At 58.4% G+C, this 19,500-nt stretch overlaps 1 protein-coding gene across 1 annotated transcript in view; it reads right to left on the minus strand.

Moving 5' to 3' along the window:
• GPS2 (G protein pathway suppressor 2) overlaps positions 1 to 19,500 on the minus strand; it is a 34,853-nt gene that overhangs the window by 10,995 nt on the left and 4,358 nt on the right. Inside the window, exons 4-9 of the mRNA XM_083185915.1 lie at positions 14,953 to 15,065; positions 7,303 to 7,382; positions 1,271 to 1,350; positions 1,133 to 1,184; positions 852 to 938; positions 693 to 772 (exon numbers count right to left, since the gene is read on the minus strand). Of these exons, the coding sequence (XP_083042041.1) occupies positions 693 to 772; positions 852 to 938; positions 1,133 to 1,184; positions 1,271 to 1,350; positions 7,303 to 7,382; positions 14,953 to 15,065 (492 nt within the window). The remainder of the gene's footprint in view (positions 1 to 692; positions 773 to 851; positions 939 to 1,132; positions 1,185 to 1,270; positions 1,351 to 7,302; positions 7,383 to 14,952; positions 15,066 to 19,500) is intronic.

A 19,500-nucleotide genomic window follows, 5' to 3' on the forward strand; every position in this document is an offset into this window, starting at 1 on the left:
TGGGGGGGACTCACAGACCCAGAGAGGACGGGTGAGGGGGGGACTCACAGACCCAGAGAGGACGGGTGAGGGGGGGACTCACAGACCCAGAGAGGACGGGTGTTGGGGGGACTCAAAGACCCAGAGAGGACGGGTGAGGGGGGGGACTCACAGACCCAAAGAGGACGGGTGAGGGGGGGACTCACAGACCCAAAGAGGACGGGTGAGGGACTCACAGACCCAAAGAGGACGGGTGAGGGACTCACAGACCCAAAGAGGACGGGTGAGGGGGGGACTCACAGACCCAGAGAGGACGGGTGAGGGGGGGGGACTCACAGACCCAGAGAGGACGGGTGAGAGGGGGACTCACAGACCCAGAGAGGACGGGTGAGAGGGGGACTCACAGACCCAGAGAGGACGGGTGAGAGGGGGACTCACAGACCCAGAGAGGACGGGTGAGAGGGGGACTCACAGACCCAGAGAGGACGGGTGAGAGGGGGACTCACAGACCCAGAGAGGACGGGTTAGAGGGGGACTCACAGACCCAGAGAGGACGGGTGAGAGGGGGACTCACAGACCCAGAGAGGACGGGTGAGGGGGGGACGGACTCACAGACCCAGAGAGGCGGGTGAGGGGGGGACGGACTCACAGACCCAGAGTGGCGGGTGAGGGGCGGACGGACTCACAGACCCAGAGAGGCGGGGCGGACTCACAGAATCGGTGAAGCCAGACTGCTGATTGGCGTGCTCCAGTTGCTTCTGGAGAGGAATACCACTGCTTGGAGTCATGAACCCTGAGGTGGAGAGAACACACACTGGGGTTAGGGACGGGAATGGAGCGGGGGTATACACGGGGAGAGACACGTCAGCTACCTGCATGAGCGCCGGTGTAGTGGCTGTGCACGGTGTACCCCGGTTGCTGATGAGAGAGATACTGCATGCTCGGGAAGGCGGAGGGACCTGCACAACACAGAGGAACATGTAGCAGAGAGAGATTAAACCACGATACCCAACCTATGTACCACAGAAGACCGACCTCTGATTGGCTGGCTCCCACTGTAGTTCACAGGTCCAGCCCTGACCTGCCCCAAAGCTGTGCTGTGATTGGCTGACTGTATAAGGGCTGTGACCGGACTGGCTGGTTTGGTACTGACCATGCTCTGCTGCTGTTGGGCTGTAGGACGGCTGCGATGTGTAATGGCGGCCCTGAGGGGAGCAGAGACATAGCAGTGAGTGAGGAGGAAGAAGAGGAAGGACAGGAGACCACCACAGCGTGGGCGTATGAGACTGACCGTGATTACTGGTGGGCCGAACATCTGCTTGGCACGATCCGACATAAGAGAGCTGTGCCGGGAATGTCCTCCGGGACTGCCTGTAATAAAGATCAGACCGGGAATGTTACAGGGAGCAAGGCAGGGCGTGTTATTATACATACGGCCAGCAGAGGGAGCGTCGTACCTGGTGTGTTATTATACATACGGCCAGCAGAGGGAGCCTCGTACCTGGTGTGTTATTATACGTACGGCCAGCAGAAGGAGCCTCGTACCTGGCGTGTTATTATACATACGGCCAGCAGAGGGAGCCTCGTACCTAGCGTGTTATTATACATACGGCCAGCAGAGGGAGCGTCGTACCTGGTGTGTTATTATACATACGGCCAGCAGAGGGAGCCTCGTACCTGGTGTGTTATTATACGTACGGCCAGCAGAGGGAGCCTCGTACCTGGCGTGTTATTATACGTACGGCCAGCAGAGGGAGCCCCGTACCTAGCGCGTTATTATACATACGGCCAGCAGAGGGAGCCTCGTACCTGGCGTGTTATTATACATACGGCCAGCAGAGGGAGCCTCGTACCTGGCGTGTTATTATACATACGGCCAGCAGAGGTAGCCTCGTACCTAGCGTGTTATTATTATACGTACGGCCAGCAGAGGGAGCCCCGTACCTGGCGTGTTATTATACATACGGCCAGCAGAGGGAGCCTCGTACCTAGCGTGTTATTATACATACGGCCAGCAGAGGGAGCCTCGTACCTGGCGTGTTATTATACATACGGCCAGCAGAGGGAGCCCTGTACCTGGCGTGTTATTATACATACGGCCAGCAGATGGAGCCTCGTACCTGGTGTGTTATTATACGTACGGCCAGCAGAGGGAGCCTCGTACCTGGCGTGTTATTATACATACGGCCAGCAGAGGGAGCCCCGTACCTGGTGTGTTATTATACATACGGCCAGCAGATGGAGCCTCGTACCTAGCGTGTTATTATACGTACGGCCAGCAGAGGGAGCCTCGTACCTGGCGTGTTATTATACCTACGGCCAGCAGAGGGAGCCCCGTACCTAGCGTGTTATTATACATACGGCCAGCAGAGGGAGCCTCGTACCTAGCGTGTTCTTATACATGCGGCCAGCAAAGGGAGCCTCGTACCTGGCGCGTTATTATCCTGAAACTAAACATGGCTAAAACTGAACTTCTAATCTTCCATCCCCCGAACATCCCCTCTTCTCCCACTATCTCCATCAGCATTGGTGAAACCGAGATCACGTCCACCGACCAAACGCGCTGCCTCGGTGTCATCATTGACTCCTCCCCTCTCTTTCACCCCCCACATTCGTGCTCTCTCACAGTCTTGCCGCTTTCACCTACGCAACATCTCACGCATCAGACCATTCCTCTCCACTGACGCGACCAAAATTCTCATTCACTCTCTTGTCATCTCCCGCCTTGACTACTGCAACATCCTTCTCTCTGGGCTACCTCTCACCCGCCTCGCACCTCTCCAATCCATTCTTAACGCTGCTGCTAGGCTCATCTTCCTCTCCCGCCGCTCTACCTCCGCCTCCCCCCTCTGTTTATCTCTTCACTGGCTCCCAATTCCTTTCCGAGTTCTCTTTAAACTCCTCACCACCACCTACAAGGCTCTCTCCTCCTCCACAGCTCCTTACCTCTCTTCACTGATCTCTATCCACACTCCCTCCCATCCTCTTCCACTCCACCACCGACCGCCGCCTGACCTCTCCCCTAATCACCTCCTCCCACTCCCGTGTCCAAGATTTCTCTCGCGCTGCCCCCCTGCACTGGAACAACCTCCCGCCACCCATCAGGCTATCTGATTCCCTTACCTCCTTCAAGCGCTCCCTCAAAACCCACTTTTTTCGACTAGCCTATCCCTCCTCCTAACCTCTTTTGATCCTCCTATCCTGCCTCCGTTCCCCTCCGTTCCTACTTATCCTATTGTATTTCGTTCGTCCACCCACCTATTTTTAGTATGTTAACTCTTATGAGTAGGGTCCTCCTTCCTCATGTACTCACCCTACCTCTTTACCTCACCTGTGCTCCTGTCCTGTTCTTCCCTTCCTCTACTTCATCTTCAGTCTCCTCGACAATTTCGACACCTACTTCTGAACTGATGCTGATTTTAGTTCGACCAGCTATACCCCTATTTATACTGTATCTTTCTACACACCCTGTACGTTACCTTGTAATTTGTTTTTTTTTTGTTTGCTATGTACGGCGCTGCGGACACTTTGTGGCGCCTTATAAATAAACGTACTACTACTACTATTATACATACGGCCAGCAGAGGGAGCCTCGTACCTGGCGCGTTATTATACATACGGCCAGCAGAGGGAGCCTCGTACCTGGCGCGTTATTATACGTACGGCCAGCAGAGGGAGCCTCGTACCTAGCGCGTTATTATACATACGGCCAGCAGAGGGAGCCTCGTACCTGGCGCGTTATTATACATACGGCCAGCAGAGGGAGCCTCGTACCTAGCGCGTTATTATACGTACGGCCAGCAGAGGGAGCCTCGTACCTGGCGCGTTATTATACGTACGGCCAGCAGAGGGAGCCTCGTACCTAGCGTGTTATTATACGTACGGCCAGCAGAGGGAGCCTCGTACCTGGCGTGTTATTATACGTACGGCCAGCAGAGGGAGCCCCGTACCTGGCATGTTATTATACATACGGCCAGCAGAGGGAGCCCCGTACCTAGCGTGTTATTATACATACGGCCAGCAGAGGGAGCCTCGTACCTGGTGTGTTATTACACGTACGGCCGAGAGAGCCCCGTACCTTGCATGTTATTATACATACGGCCAGCAGAGGGAGCCCCGTACCTAGCGTGTTATTATACATACGGCCAGCAGAGGGAGCCTCGTACCTAGCGTGTTATTATACGTACGGCCAGCAGAGGGAGCCTCGTACCTGGCGTGTTATTATACGTACGGCCAGCAGAGGGAGCCCCGTACCTGGCGTGTTATTATACATACGGCCAGCAGAGGGAGCCTCGTACCTGGCGTGTATTATACATACGGCCAGCAGAGGGAGCCCCGTACCTGGCGTGTTATTATACATACGGCCAGCAGAGGGAGCCTCGTACCTGGCGTGTTATTATACATACGGCCAGCAGAGGGAGCCCCGTACCTGGCGTGTTATTATACATACGGCCAGCAGAGGGAGCCTCGTACCTAGCGTGTTATTATACATACGGCCAGCAGAGGGAGCCTCGTACCTAGCGCGTTATTATACATACGGCCAGCAGAGGGAGCCTCGTACCTAGCGTGTTATTATACATACGGCCAGCAGAGGGAGCCTCGTACCTAGCGTGTTATTATACATACGGCCAGCAGAGGGAGCCTCGTACCTAGCGTGTTATTATACATACGGCCAGCAGAGGGAGCCCCGTACCTAGCGTGTTATTATACATACGGCCAGCAGAGGGAGCCTCGTACCTAGCGTGTTATTATACGTACGGCCAGCAGAGGGAGCCTCGTACCTGGCGTGTTATTATACGTACGGCCAGCAGAGGGAGCCCCGTACCTGGCGTGTTATTATACATACGGCCAGCAGAGGGAGCCTCGTACCTGGCGTGTTATTATACATACGGCCAGCAGAGGGAGCCCCGTACCTGGCGTGTTATTATACATACGGCCAGCAGAGGGAGCCTCGTACCTGGCGTGTTATTATACATACGGCCAGCAGAGGAGCCCCGTACCTGGCGTGTTATTATACATACGGCCAGCAGAGGGAGCCTCGTACCTAGCGTGTTATTATACATACGGCCAGCAAAGGGAGCCTCGTACCTAGCGTGTTATTATACGTACGGCCAGCAGAGGGAGCCCCGTACCTGGCGTGTTATTATACGTACGGCCAGCAGAGGGAGCCTCGTACCTAGCGTGTTATTATACATACGGCCAGCAAAGGGAGCCTCGTACCTAGCGTGTTATTATACATACGGCCAGCAGAGGGAGCCTCGTACCTGGCGTGTTATTATACATACGGCCAGCAGAGGGAGCCTCGTACCTGGCGTGTTATTATACGTACGGCCAGCAGAGGGAGCCCCGTACCTAGCGTGTTATTATACATACGGCCAGCAGAGGGAGCCTCGTACCTGGCGTGTTATTATACATACGGCCAGCAGAGGAAGCCTCGTACCTAGCGTGTTATTATACGTACGGCCAGCAGAGGGAGCCTCGTACCTAGAGTGTTATTATACGTACGGCCAGCAGAGGGAGCCTCGTACCTGGAGTGTTATTATACGTACGGCCAGCAGAGGGAGCCTCGTACCTGGCGCGTTATTATACGTACGGCCAGCAGAGGGAGCCTCGTACCTAGCGCGTTATTATACGTACGGCCAGCAGAGGGAGCCTCGTACCTGGCTCGTTATTATACATACGGCCAGCAGAGGGAGCCTCGTACCTGGCGTGTTATTATACATACGGCCAGCAGAGGGAGCCTCGTACCTAGCGTGTTATTATACGTACGGCCAGCAGAGGGAGCCTCGTACCTGGCACGTTATTATACGTACGGCCAGCAGAGGGAGCCTCGTACCTGGCGTGTTATTATACGTACGGCCGAGAGAGCCCCGTACCTTGCATGTTATTATACATACGGCCAGCAGAGGGAGCCCCGTACCTAGCGTGTTATTATACATACGGCCAGCAGAGGGAGCCCCGTACCTAGCGTGTTATTATACGTACGGCCAGCAGAGGGAGCCCCGTACCTGGCGTGTTATTATACATACGGCCAGCAGAGGGAGCCTCGTACCTAGCGTGTTATTATACGTACGGCCAGCAGAGGGAGCCTCGTACCTGGCGTGTTATTATACGTACGGCCAGCAGAGGGAGCCCCGTACCTGGCATGTTATTATACATACGGCCAGCAGAGGGAGCCCCGTACCTAGCGTGTTATTATACATACGGCCAGCAGAGGGAGCCTCGTACCTGGTGTGTTATTACACGTACGGCCGAGAGAGCCCCGTACCTTGCATGTTATTATACATACGGCCAGCAGAGGGAGCCCCGTACCTAGCGTGTTATTATACATACGGCCAGCAGAGGGAGCCTCGTACCTAGCGTGTTATTATACGTACGGCCAGCAGAGGGAGCCTCGTACCTGGCGTGTTATTATACGTACGGCCAGCAGAGGGAGCCCCGTACCTGGCGTGTTATTATACATACGGCCAGCAGAGGGAGCCTCGTACCTGGCGTGTTATTATACATACGGCCAGCAGAGGGAGCCTCGTACCTGGCGTGTTATTATACATACGGCCAGCAGAGGGAGCCTCGTACCTAGCGTGTTATTATACATACGGCCAGCAGAGGGAGCCTCGTACCTAGCGCGTTATTATACATACGGCCAGCAGAGGGAGCCTCGTACCTAGCGTGTTATTATACATACGGCCAGCAGAGGGAGCCTCGTACCTAGCGTGTTATTATACGTACGGCCAGCAGAGGGAGCCTCGTACCTAGCGTGTTATTATACGTACGGCCAGCAGAGGGAGCCTCGTACCTGGCGTGTTATTATACGTACGGCCAGCAGAGGGAGCCCCGTACCTGGCGTGTTATTATACATACGGCCAGCAGAGGGAGCCTCGTACCTGGCGTGTTATTATACATACGGCCAGCAGAGGGAGCCCCGTACCTGGCGTGTTATTATACATACGGCCAGCAGAGGGAGCCTCGTACCTGGCGTGTTATTATACATACGGCCAGCAGAGGAGCCCCGTACCTGGCGTGTTATTATACATACGGCCAGCAGAGGGAGCCTCGTACCTAGCGTGTTATTATACATACGGCCAGCAGAGGGAGCCTCGTACCTAGCGCGTTATTATACATACGGCCAGCAGAGGGAGCCTCGTACCTAGCGTGTTATTATACATACGGCCAGCAGAGGGAGCCTCGTACCTAGCGTGTTATTATACATACGGCCAGCAGAGGGAGCCTCGTACCTAGCGTGTTATTATACATACGGCCAGCAGAGGGAGCCCCGTACCTGGCGTGTTATTATACATACGGCCAGCAGAGGGAGCGTCGTACCTTGCATGTTAATGAGGTGGGTCCCTGTATGCATCACCATTCCTTGCTGGTAGGCGGCAGACGTCAGTGTGGTCAGATCGCTGCAAAGACAAAACAGCGTTACCACAACCTATGCCAACCTGCCCAGCGCCACACTGTACCCCGCTATGCCAACCTGCCCAGCCCCACACTATACCCCGCTATGCCAACCTGCCCAGCGCCACAGTATACCCGCTATGCCGACCTGCCCAGCGCCACACTGTACCCCGCTATGCCAACCTGCCAAGCGCCACACTATACCCTGCTATGCCAACCTGCCAGCGCCACACTATACCCCGCTATGCCGACCTGCCCCAGCGCCACACTATACCCCGCTATACCGACCTGCCCAGCGCCACACTGTACCCCGCTATGCCAACCTGCCCAGCGCCACACTATACCCCGCTATGCCAACCTGCCCAGGGACACACTATACCCCGCTATGCCAACCTGCACAGCGCCACACTATACCCCGCTATGCCGACCTGCCCAGCGCCACACTATACCCCGCTATGCCGACCTGCCTAGAGCCACACTATACACCGCTATGCGACCTGCCCAGCACACTATACCCCGCTATGCCGACCTGCCCAGCGCCACACTATACCCCGCTATGCCAACCTGCCCAGCCCCCACACTATACCCCGCTATGCCAACCTGCCCAGCGCCACACTATACCCCGCTATGCCAACCTGCCCAGCGCCACACTATACCCCGCTATACCAACCTGCCCAGCGCCACACTATACCCCGCTATGCCAACCTGCCCAGCGCCACACTATACCCCGCTATGCCGACCTGCCCAGCACACTATACCCCGCTATGCCGACCTGCCCAGGGACACACTATACCCCGCTATGCCAACCTGCCCAGCGCCACACTGTACCCCGCTATGCCAACCGCCACACTATACCCCGCTATGCCGACCTGCCCAGCGCCACACTATACCCCGCTATGCCAACCTGCCCAGCGCCACACTATACCCCGCTATGCCGGCCTGCCCAGCGCCACACTATACCCCGCTATGCCGGCCTGCCCAGCGCCACACTATACCCCGCTATACCAACCTGCCCAGCGCCACACTATACCCGCTATGCCAACCTGCCCAGCGCCCACTATACCTCGCTATGCCAACCTGCCCAGCCCCACACTATACCCCGCTATGCCAACCTGCCCAGTGCCACACTATACCAACCTGCCCAGCGCCACACTATACCCCGCTATGCCAACCTGCCCAGCGCCACACTATACCCCGCTATGCCAACCTGCCCAGTGCCACACTATACCAACCTGCCCAGCGCCACACTATACCCCGCTATACCAACCTGCCCAGCGCCACACTACCCCGCTATGCCAACCGCCACACTATACCCCGCTATGCAGACCTGCCCAGCGCCACACTATACCCCGCTATGCCAACCTGCCCAGCGCCACACTATACCCCGCTATGCCGGCCTGCCCAGCGCCACACTATACCCCGCTATGCCGGCCTGCCCAGCGCCACACTATACCCCGCTATACCAACCTGCCCAGCGCCACACTATACCCCGCTATACCAACCTGCCCAGCGCCACACTATACCCCGCTATGCCAACCTGCCCAGCCCACACTATACCCCGCTATGCCAACCTGCCCAGCGCCACACTATCAACCTGCCCAGCGCCACACTATACCCCGCTATGCCAACCTGCCCAGCGCCACACTATACCCCGCTATACCAACCTGCCCAGCGCCACACTGTACCCCGCTATGCCGACCTGCACAGCGCCACACTATACCCCGCTATGCCGACCTGCCCAGCACACTATACCCCGCTATGCCGACATGCCCAGCACACTATACCCCGCTATGCCGACCTGCCCAGGGACACACTATACCCCGCTATGCCAACCTGCCCAGCGCCACACTGTACCCCGCTATGCCAACCTGCCCAGCGCCACACTATACCCCGCTATGCCGGCCTGCCCAGCGCCACACTATACCCCGCTATGCCGGCCTGCCCAGCGCCACACTATACCCCGCTATACCAACCTGCCCAGCGCCACACTATACCCCGCTATGCCAACCTGCCCAGCGCCACACTATACCCCGCTATGCCAACCTGCCCAGCGCCACACTATACCCCGCTATGCCAACCGCCACACTATACCCCGCTATGCCGACCTGCCCAGCGCCACACTATACCCCGCTATGCCAACCTGCCCAGCGCCACACTATACCCCGCTATGCCGGCCTGCCCAGCGCCACACTATACCCCGCTATGCCGGCCTGCCCAGCGCCACACTATACCCCGCTATACCAACCTGTCCAGCGCCACACTATACCCCGCTATGCCAACCTGCCCAGCGCCACACTATACCTCGCTATGCCAACCTGCCCAGCCCCACACTATACCCCGCTATGCCAACCGCCACACTATACCCCGCTATGCCGACCTGCCCAGCGCCACACTATACCAACCTGCCCAGCGCCACACTATACCCCGCTATGCCAACCTGCCCAGCGCCACACTATACCCCGCTATACCAACCTGCCCAGCGCCACACTATACCCCGCTATGCCAACCGCCACACTATACCCCGCTATGCCGACCTGCCCAGCGCCACACTATACCCCGCTATGCCAACCTGCCCAGCGCCACACTATACCCCGCTATGCCGGCCTGCCCAGCGCCACACTATACCCCGCTATGCCGGCCTGCCCAGCGCCACACTATACCCCGCTATACCAACCTGCCCAGCGCCACACTATACCAACCTGCCCAGCGCCACACTATACCCCGCTATGCCAACCTGCCCAGCCCCACACTATACCCCGCTATGCCAACCTGCCCAGCGCCACACTATACCAACCTGCCCAGCGCCACACTATACCCCGCTATGCCAACCTGCCCTGCACCACACTATACCCCGCTATACCAACCTGCCCAGCGCCACACTGTACCCCGCTATGCCGACCTGCACAGCGCCACACTATACCCCGCTATGCCGACCTGCCCAGCACACTATACCCCGCTATGCCGACCTGCCCAGGGACACACTATACCCCGCTATGCCGACCTGCCCAGCGCCACACTATACCCCGCTATGCCAACCTGCCCAGCGCCACACTGTACCCCGCTATGCCAACCTGCCCAGCGCCACACTATACCCCGCTATGCCGGCCTGCCCAGCGCCACACTATACCCCGCTATGCCGGCCTGCCCAGCGCCACACTATACCCCGCTATACCAACCTGCCCAGCGCCACACTATACCCCGCTATGCCAACCTGCCCAGCGCCACACTATACCCCGCTATGCCAACCTGCCCAGCGCCACACTATACCCCGCTATGCCGATCGCCACACTATACCCCGCTATGCCAACCTGCCCAGCGCCACACTATACCCCGCTATGCCGACATGCCCAGCACACTATACCCCGCTATGCCAACCTGCCCAGGGACACACTATACCCCGCTATGCCAACCTGCCCATCGCCACACTGTACCCCGCTATGCCAACCTGCCCAGCGCCACACTATACCCCGCTATGCCGGCCTGCCCGCCCAGCGCCACACTATACCCCGCTATGCCGGCCTGCCCAGCGCCACACTATACCCCGCTATACCAACCTGCCCAGCGCCACACTATACCCCGCTATGCCCAGCGCCACACTATACCCCGCTATGCCAACCTGCCCAGCGCCACACTATACCCCGCTATGCCGATCTGCCGAGCGCCACACTATACCCCGCTATGCCAACCTGCCCAGCGCCACACTATACCCCGCTATGCCAACCTGCCCAGCGCCACCTTATATACCCCGCTATGCCAACCTGCCCAGCGCCACCTTATATACCCCGCTATGCCAACCTGTCCAGCGCCACACTATACCCCGCTACGCCAACCTGCCCAGCGCCACACTATACCCCGCTATGCCCAGCGCCACACTATACCCCGCTACGCCAACCTGCCCAGCGCCACACTATACCCCGCTATGCCCAGCGCCACACTATACCCCGCTATGCCCAGCGCCACACTATACCCCGCTATGCCCAGCGCCACACTATACCCCGCTATGCCCAGCGCCACACTATACCCCGCTATGCCCAGCGCCACACTATACCCCGCTATGCCCAGCGCCACACTATACCCCGCTATGCCCAGCGCCACACTATACCCCGCTATGCCCAGCGCCACACTATACCCCGCTATGCCCAGCGCCACACTATACCCCGCTATGCCCAGCGCCACACTATACCCCGCTATGCCCAGCGCCACACTATACCCCGCTATGCCCAGCGCCACACTATACCCCGCTATGCCCAGCGCCACACTATACCCCGCTATGCCCAGCGCCACACTATACCCCGCTATGCCCAGCGCCACACTATACCCCGCTATGCCCAGCGCCACACTATACCCCGCTATGCCCAGCGCCACACTATACCCCGCTATGCCCAGCGCCACACTATACCCCGCGCCACACTATACCCCGCTATGCCCAGCGCCACACTATACCCCGCTATGCCCAGCGCCACACTATACCCCGCTATGCCAACCTGCCCAGCACCACACTATACCCCGCTATGCCAACCTGCCCAGCGCCACACTATACCCCGCTATGCCAACCTGCCCAGCGCCACACTATACCCCGCTATGCCAACCTGCCCAACGCCACACTATACCCCGCTATGCCCAGCGCCACACTATACCCAGCGCCACACTATACCCCGCTATGCCCAGCGCCACACTATACCCCGCTATGCCCAGCGCCACACTATACCCCGCTACGCCAACCTGCCCAGCGCCACACTATACCCGCTACGCCAACCTGCCCAGCGCCACACTATACCCCGCTACGCCAACCTGCCCAGCGCCACACTATACCCCGCTACGCCAACCTGCCCAGCACCACACTATACCCCGCTACGCCAACCTGCCCAGCGCCACACTATACCCCGCTACGCCAACCTGCCCAGCGCCACACTATACCCCGCTACGCCAACCTGCCCAGCGCCACACTATACCCCGCTACGCCAACCTGCCCAGCGCCACACTATACCCCGCTACGCCAACCTGCCCAGCGCCACACTATACCCCGCTACGCCAACCTGCCCAGCGCCACACTATACCCCGCTACGCCAACCTGCCCAGCGCCACACTATACCCCGCTATGCCAACCTGCCCAGCGCCACACTATACCCCGCTATGCCAACCTGCCCAGCGCCACACTATACCCCGCTATGCCAACCTGCCCAGCGCCACACTATACCCCGCTATGCCAACCTGCCCAGCGCCACACTATACCCCGCTATGCCAACCTGCCCAGCGCCACACTATACCCCGCTATGCCAACCTGCCCAGCGCCACACTATACCCCGCTATGCCAACCTGCCCAGCGCCACACTATACCCCGCTATGCCAACCTGTCCAGCGCCACACTATACCAACCTGCCCAGCGCCACACTATACCCCGCTATGCCAACCTGCCCAGCGCCACACTATACCCCGCTATGCCAACCTGCCCAGTGCCACACTGTACCCCGCTATGCCAACCTGCCCAGCGCCACACTATACCCCGCTATGCCAACCTGCCCAGCGCCACACTGTACCCCCGCTATGCCAACCTGCCCAGCGCCACACTATACCCCGCTATGCCAACCTGCCCAGCGCCACACTGTACACCGCTATGCCAACCTGCCCAGCGCCACACTATACCCCGCTATGCCGACGTGCCCAGCGCCACACTATACCCCGCTATGCCGACGTGCCCAGCGCCACACTATACCCCGCTATGCCGACCTGCCCAGCGCCACACTATACCCCGCTATGCCAACCTGCCCAGCGCCACACTATACCCCGCTATGCCGACCTGCCCAGCGCCACACTATACCCCGCTATGCCGACCTGCCCAGCGCCACACTATACCCGCTATGCCAACCTGCCCAGCGCCACACTATACCCCGCTATGCCAACCTGCCCAGCGCCACACTATACCCCGCTATGCCGACCTGCCCAGCGCCACACTTTACCCCGCTATGCCGACCTGCCCAGCGCCACACTATACCCTGCTATGCCGACCTGCCCAGCGCCACACTATACCCCGCTATGCCAACATGTCCAACACCTGCATCCCTCCATTTCTAATAGCCCAAACCTGTCCAATACACGTCTCCTGTACTAGGCCAACCCCTGCGCTTCCCCAAACACCTACAGCCACCCATGGTACCCGAAACCCCACCTCAACCCCCGCTGCCACCCATGTTACCGGAAACCCCACTGCAAACCAGTTCTCCCACCCATGTTACCCTAACTTCCCCCCACCCAGTCCCCAGCAGCGCACTCCCCAATCACTATCGGCACACTCACCCCCCCTAGCAGAATAGCGTTGCCGCCCCCCCCCAAGTGGCACACGCTCTCTACGTACCCCCAGTCCCTAGCGACACACTTACCCCCCCCCCCCCCCCAGTAGCACACGCTCTCTCCATCCCCCCAGTCCCTAGCAGCACACTCACCCCCCCTAGCAGAATAGCGTCGCCGCCCCCCCCCCCCCAAGTGGCACACGCTCTCTACGTACCCCCAGTCCCTAGCGACACACTTACCCCCCCCAGTAGCACACGCTCTCTCTGTCCCCTCTGTCCCTAGCGGCACACTCACCCCCCCCCCCAGCAGGAGGATAGCCGCCGCCCCCCCCCCCCCCCTCAGTGGCACACGCACTCTCCATCCCCCCAGTCCCTAGCGGCACACTCACCACCACCCCCCCCCCCCCCCCCCCCCGTGGCACACGCTCTCTCTGTCCCCTCAGTCCCTAGCGGCACACTCACCCCCCCCCCCCCCCCCGTGGCACACGCTCTCTCCATCCCCCCAGTCCCTAGCGGCACACTCACCATTACCACTCCCCCCCCCGTGGCACACGCTCTCTGTCCCCTCAGTCCCTAGCGGCACACTCACCCCCCCCCCGTGGCACACGCTCTCTCCATCCCCCCAGTCCCTAGCGGCACACTCACCCCCCCCCGTGGCACACGCTCTCTCTGTCCCCTCAGTCCCTAGCGGCACACTCACCCCCCCCCCCCGTGGCACACACTCTCTCCATCCCCCCAGTCCCTAGCGGCACACTCACCATTACCACTCCCCCCCCGTGGCACACGCTCTGTCCCCTCAGTCCCTAGCGGCACACTCACCCCCCCCCCGTGGCACACGCTCTCTCCATCCCCCCAGTCCCTAGCGGCACACTCACCCCCCCCCCCGTGGCACACGCTCTCTCCGTCCCCCCAGTCCCTAGCGGCACACTCACCCCCCCCCCCCGTGGCACACGCTCTCTCTGTCCCCTCAGTCCCTAGCGGCACACTCACCCCCCCCCCCGTGGCACACGCTCTCTCCGTCCCCCCAGTCCCTAGCGGCACACTCACTCCCCCCCAGTAGCACACGCTCTCTCTGTCCCCTCAGTCCCTAGCGGCACACTCACCCCCCCCAGCAGGATAGCGCCCCCCCCCCCCCAGTGGCACACGCTCTCTACGTACCCCCAGTCCCTAGCGACACACTTACCCCCCCAGTGGCACACGCTCTCTACGTACCCCCAGTCCCTAGCGACACACTTACCCCCCCAGTGGCACACGCTCTCTCCCTCCCTCCCCCCCCAGCCTCTAGCACCTCTGCTCCTTCCGCCTCCGCTTCTCCTCCTCATGGAGAACCTTCTTCAGTTGGAGAAACAGCTGGTGCTTCTCTTCCTGCAATTTATTCAGCTTCTCCTGGAGCTTCATGATCTGAGAGAAGACAAAGCCGGTAAGGGATCAGTATAGAACGTCCGCCGCAATGGCGACAAGGGGGGGCCCGTGGATGCCTGCCCCCCCCCCCGCAGGCTCGCTACAAGGGCACACGGCACCCATAGACAGACAAAGTGGCGGCATCCCCTGGTAAGACGTGGGTACAGCTGGGACACCTGGGCTCGGGGCGAATCACATCAGGATCTAAGATTATATGTAATAAATATAGTGATGAGCGGCCCAGATTTACACCAAGTTCGGGTTTATCCTACTGTATTGGCTATACACAACATTAGACAGATCCCCATCTAGATACAATGATCGTGTAGCCCCCCGCAGACCTATATACCGTGTAGTCCCCCCCAGACCTATATACCGTGTAGGCTGCCGCCCCCCCCAGACCTATATACTGTGTAGCCCCCTCGACATATATACCGTGTAGTCCCCCCCAGACCTACAGTATATACCGTGTAGTCCCCCCCAGATCTATATACCGTGTAGTCCCCCCCCAGATCTATATACCGTGTAGTCCCCCCCCAGATCTATATACCGTATAGCCCCCCCACAGACATATATATATATATATATAGTGTAGGCTGCCGCCCCCCCCCCCCCCCCCCAGACCTATATACCGTGTAGTCCCCCCAGACCTATATACCGTGTAGTCCCCCCCAGACCTATATACTGTGTAGCCCTCCGACATATATACCGTGTAGTCCCCCCAGACCTATATACCGTTTAGCCTCCCCACAGACATATATACAGTGTAGGCTGCCGCCCCCCCCCAGACCTATATACCGTGTAGCCCCCTCGACATTTTTACCGTGTATTCCCCCCCCAGACCTATATACCGTGTAGTTCCCCCCCCAGACCTATATACCGTGTAGTCCCCCCCCAGATCTATATACCGTATAGCCCCCCCACAGACATATATATATATAGTGTAGGCTGCCGCCCCCCCCCCCCAGACCTATATACCGTGTAGTCCCCCCCCAGACCTATATACTGTGTAGCCCTCCGACATATATACCGTGTAGTCCCCCCAGACCTATATACCGTTTAGCCTCCCCACAGACATATATACAGTGTAGGCTGCCGCCCCCCCCCCAGACCTATATACCGTACAGCCCCCCCACAGACATATACCGTGTAGTCCCCCCCCAGGCCTTTGCCGCTCTGGGACCGGGGTCACCACTCCCGCAAGCTTTGTGATGGCTGCAGTTAAGACTTGACATTTTTCCAACAAAACTGGCAAACCGGTGTGGCGGTGGGAGCCGAAAGTGGATTTTTTTAGCCGCAGGCTATCAAGTCCCGAACCCAGGCGTCTTGACAAGATTGAAGCCACACGTGCTTGTAATCTTGGAGACATGCTGCCACCCTGGGGTCCCCCAGGTGGGACAGAAGACCGCCACGCTGAGGGCTTGGAAGAGGTTCTGGCCCCCTGGGATCATATGTGATAGGCAGCGCCCCCTCTTGTGCGGCCACAGAACTTTGCTTGCGGGCGAAGGGACCGAAAAGATGTGCCCTGAAACATCCTATATGTAGATGGGGGAGCTGTTGTGGGAAGGAAAGGTGACCCCCCCCGTAGCTTGGGAGATCCACTTGTCAAGCTCTGATGATTCTGCATCTGCCTGACACTGGCGGAGCCAGAGAGCCCTGCGTGCAGAAATGCGGATGCTATGATACAAACATCGGTACTTGTGTATTTTCACGGTGCCCGATATATCGGATGCGATATCGGATGATATATCGATGTGATCCGAACGGATTTCTGACCGGTTCATAATGATTTTATATAGTGTGGCGAGCGCAGTAATCCGCGTCCGCTCGCCTCGCTGCTTTCGCCACACTATATAAAATCAACTCCATGCGTAGTGAGGTTATGAACAGGTCAAAAATCGGTTCGGATCGCATCGATATATAGGCCGATTTCGCATCCGATATATCGGGCACCGTGAAAATACACAAGTACCCAAACATCATTGGAGACCTCCAGCAAATACGCAGAGGCTTGACGCACGTGTTCCGCTAACTGTGCATGGACTTCCATCTGGCCAGCCCAGACTCCCATGTCCTTGTTAACCTAGCATCCGACCTGAGCAGGACGCTGTATCACCTGAGCCGCCGTATACAAGCTCAAGCTTACGGTCCAAGGCATCCCAGAGGGTTGTGGCCCCCGGGGCCGGCAGAACTGTAAGATGGAAAGGTCAACCACAGGTGGTGTTTCAGCTTTCCACCCTCAGCAGGTAAAGGGTAAGAAGCTTTGGTGGAGCCTCCAGCAGCACGCAGAGGCGCCTAGTAATGTAAAATGGCGGCCTGTGCTGCATGTCATGCTGGGGCCCTCCCGGCAGCTCAATCTCCCTTAATGGCGCCACATTTAAAAAAACCTGCTACACCTCCATTTTAGTAAGGACCTGACCTCCACTGCTAGCAGGGGAGTCAGGCATACTCACAGTCCTGCCTCGCTGTCGGTAGGGCTGAGGGAGGATCGCGGCAACGTCCGTTACAGCTCCAGAGGACCCCTGGCAGCTCCCACGGCGCAGACAAGCAGTGGCAAGACCCTGCCTGCCTGTCCTCACAAGTAAACTTGCCGCTTTTTGTATCTATAACATTGCCCTTAGGAGCAAGCCAGAGTGTGACCAGCTCCCAGAGGGCACAATCTAAGCCGGCCTGGGAGGAGAAGTAGAAGGGGAGGAGTTGGCCACACTCCCTGTAGTCGCCCTTCTATTCCCCACTGTTACTCCAGTGACACCTAGTGGATGAAGGAGAAAGGTTATGGAGTAGCCTTGGGAGAACACATCACAAACCCACGTGTCTGTCGTGGATTCCAGCCAGACGCCTGAGAACCGTAGCAGGCGATTCCCACCCTGGAATCCCCCAGGTGGAGCGCCGCCCCATCATGCGGAGGGCTTATCCTTAGGCTTAGATTCAGAGCGTCTGGTGGCCCAGGAACATTTGCCCTTGGCCTTAGAGGACTTTGCAGGCTGGGTTCTTGTGAACGACTGTCCCCTGCCCTGAAAATGAAAGGACTGGAACGTCGGTCGGGGACGTGGAGTAGGATTGGACGGCAGAAAAGCTGCTTTGGAAGCAGCCACTGTGGCCACGGTTTTGTCCACCTTTGATCCAAATAAGAGGGAACCCGCAAAGGGAAGAGCCTCTAAGGTTTTCTTGGAATCCATCTTCCAGGAGCGGAGCCACAGAGACCACCGCACCAGCACAGCTGAGGCAGACGCGCGAGAGGGAAGGGTGGCTGCATCTAATGCAGCCTCCCCTAAATAAAGGGCACCTTGATGTGGGAAACATGCCATCTTCACAACCATAGGCAGACTCCGAGCCACTGCCCCGGAGATTGTATAGATGAGCTTAAGGAAGTTCTCCTACTTCCGGTCAGCGGAATCCTTAAGGGAGGCGGTTGGAATAGGGAGAGTAGAGGAGCGCACGATCTTAGCGACAAGTGCGTCCACCTTAGGGGCTGTCTCCCAGCGTACCCTATCCTCCAGAGGTAGCGGGTAAAAGGAAGTAAACCGCTTAGGGAGCGCAAACTTCCTATTGGGCCTCATCTATCACCTCCTCTAAATCAGTACCGGTAAAATGGCGGGGATCCGGAGCGCGCCAGCCCACACACATCTATTCTCCTTGGTGGTCCAGCATCTCGCCTGCTATTGCAGCCCGGTGATGGCATGTGTGCTCTTAGCGGGGAGAGCAAAGTTACCTTGTTCCATGGTGTCCCGGCTGTCGGTCCCCCAGTGCCCGTGGCCAGTCACGCACAGCGAGTGGTGTGCGGCTGCCGGGCCCGGGATATGGGGCGGTAGCGCAGGTGTCTAACAGACCTCCAACGTTGCTGCCCAGTCACAGACAGGAGTCAGTGTAAAAACAAGAAATAATCAAATTAAAATCAGAAGTAAGGCTGCACAAGGCAGCCCCTGTCTATTGTGCGTGTTGGCTCCTGCTAGCACAACTAAAACTGAAAGTAGCTGGGCCTGGAGGCGGGGTAGAGGAGGGGAGGAGCCTGGCTGACCTGGGAGGCAGGAAGAAGTTTAACCTCTTAGGTGCTGGAATGCTCTCTCCCACTCCACTACCCAGCGTTAGCCCTGTGGCCCCTGACGTGTCCCAAAGAATAAATGACATGTACACAGCTCTTTGTTTATGGTCATTGCAAAGTCAAAATGTTGTTGAAGTAATTATCCATATATTTTCAGTAACACTTCCACCATCCAGCGGCCCCAAATCCGCCAACCCTACACAGCTTACGCTAGCCAGCTTCACCACCTCCAAAACTTATGCTAGTCAGCATCAACATCCACCAGTCACCAGCACCGCCAACATCCACCAGTCAGCAGCACCACCTCCGCCAACCCAACATCCAGCAACACCACCTCCGCCAACCCAACATCCAGCAGCACCACCTACGCCAACCCAACATCCAGCAGCACCA

The sequence above is a fragment of the Crinia signifera genome, chromosome 4 (assembly GCF_055691185.1).
Source record: "Crinia signifera chromosome 4, ASM5569118v1, whole genome shotgun sequence".
Taxonomy (NCBI): domain Eukaryota; kingdom Metazoa; phylum Chordata; class Amphibia; order Anura; family Myobatrachidae; genus Crinia; species Crinia signifera.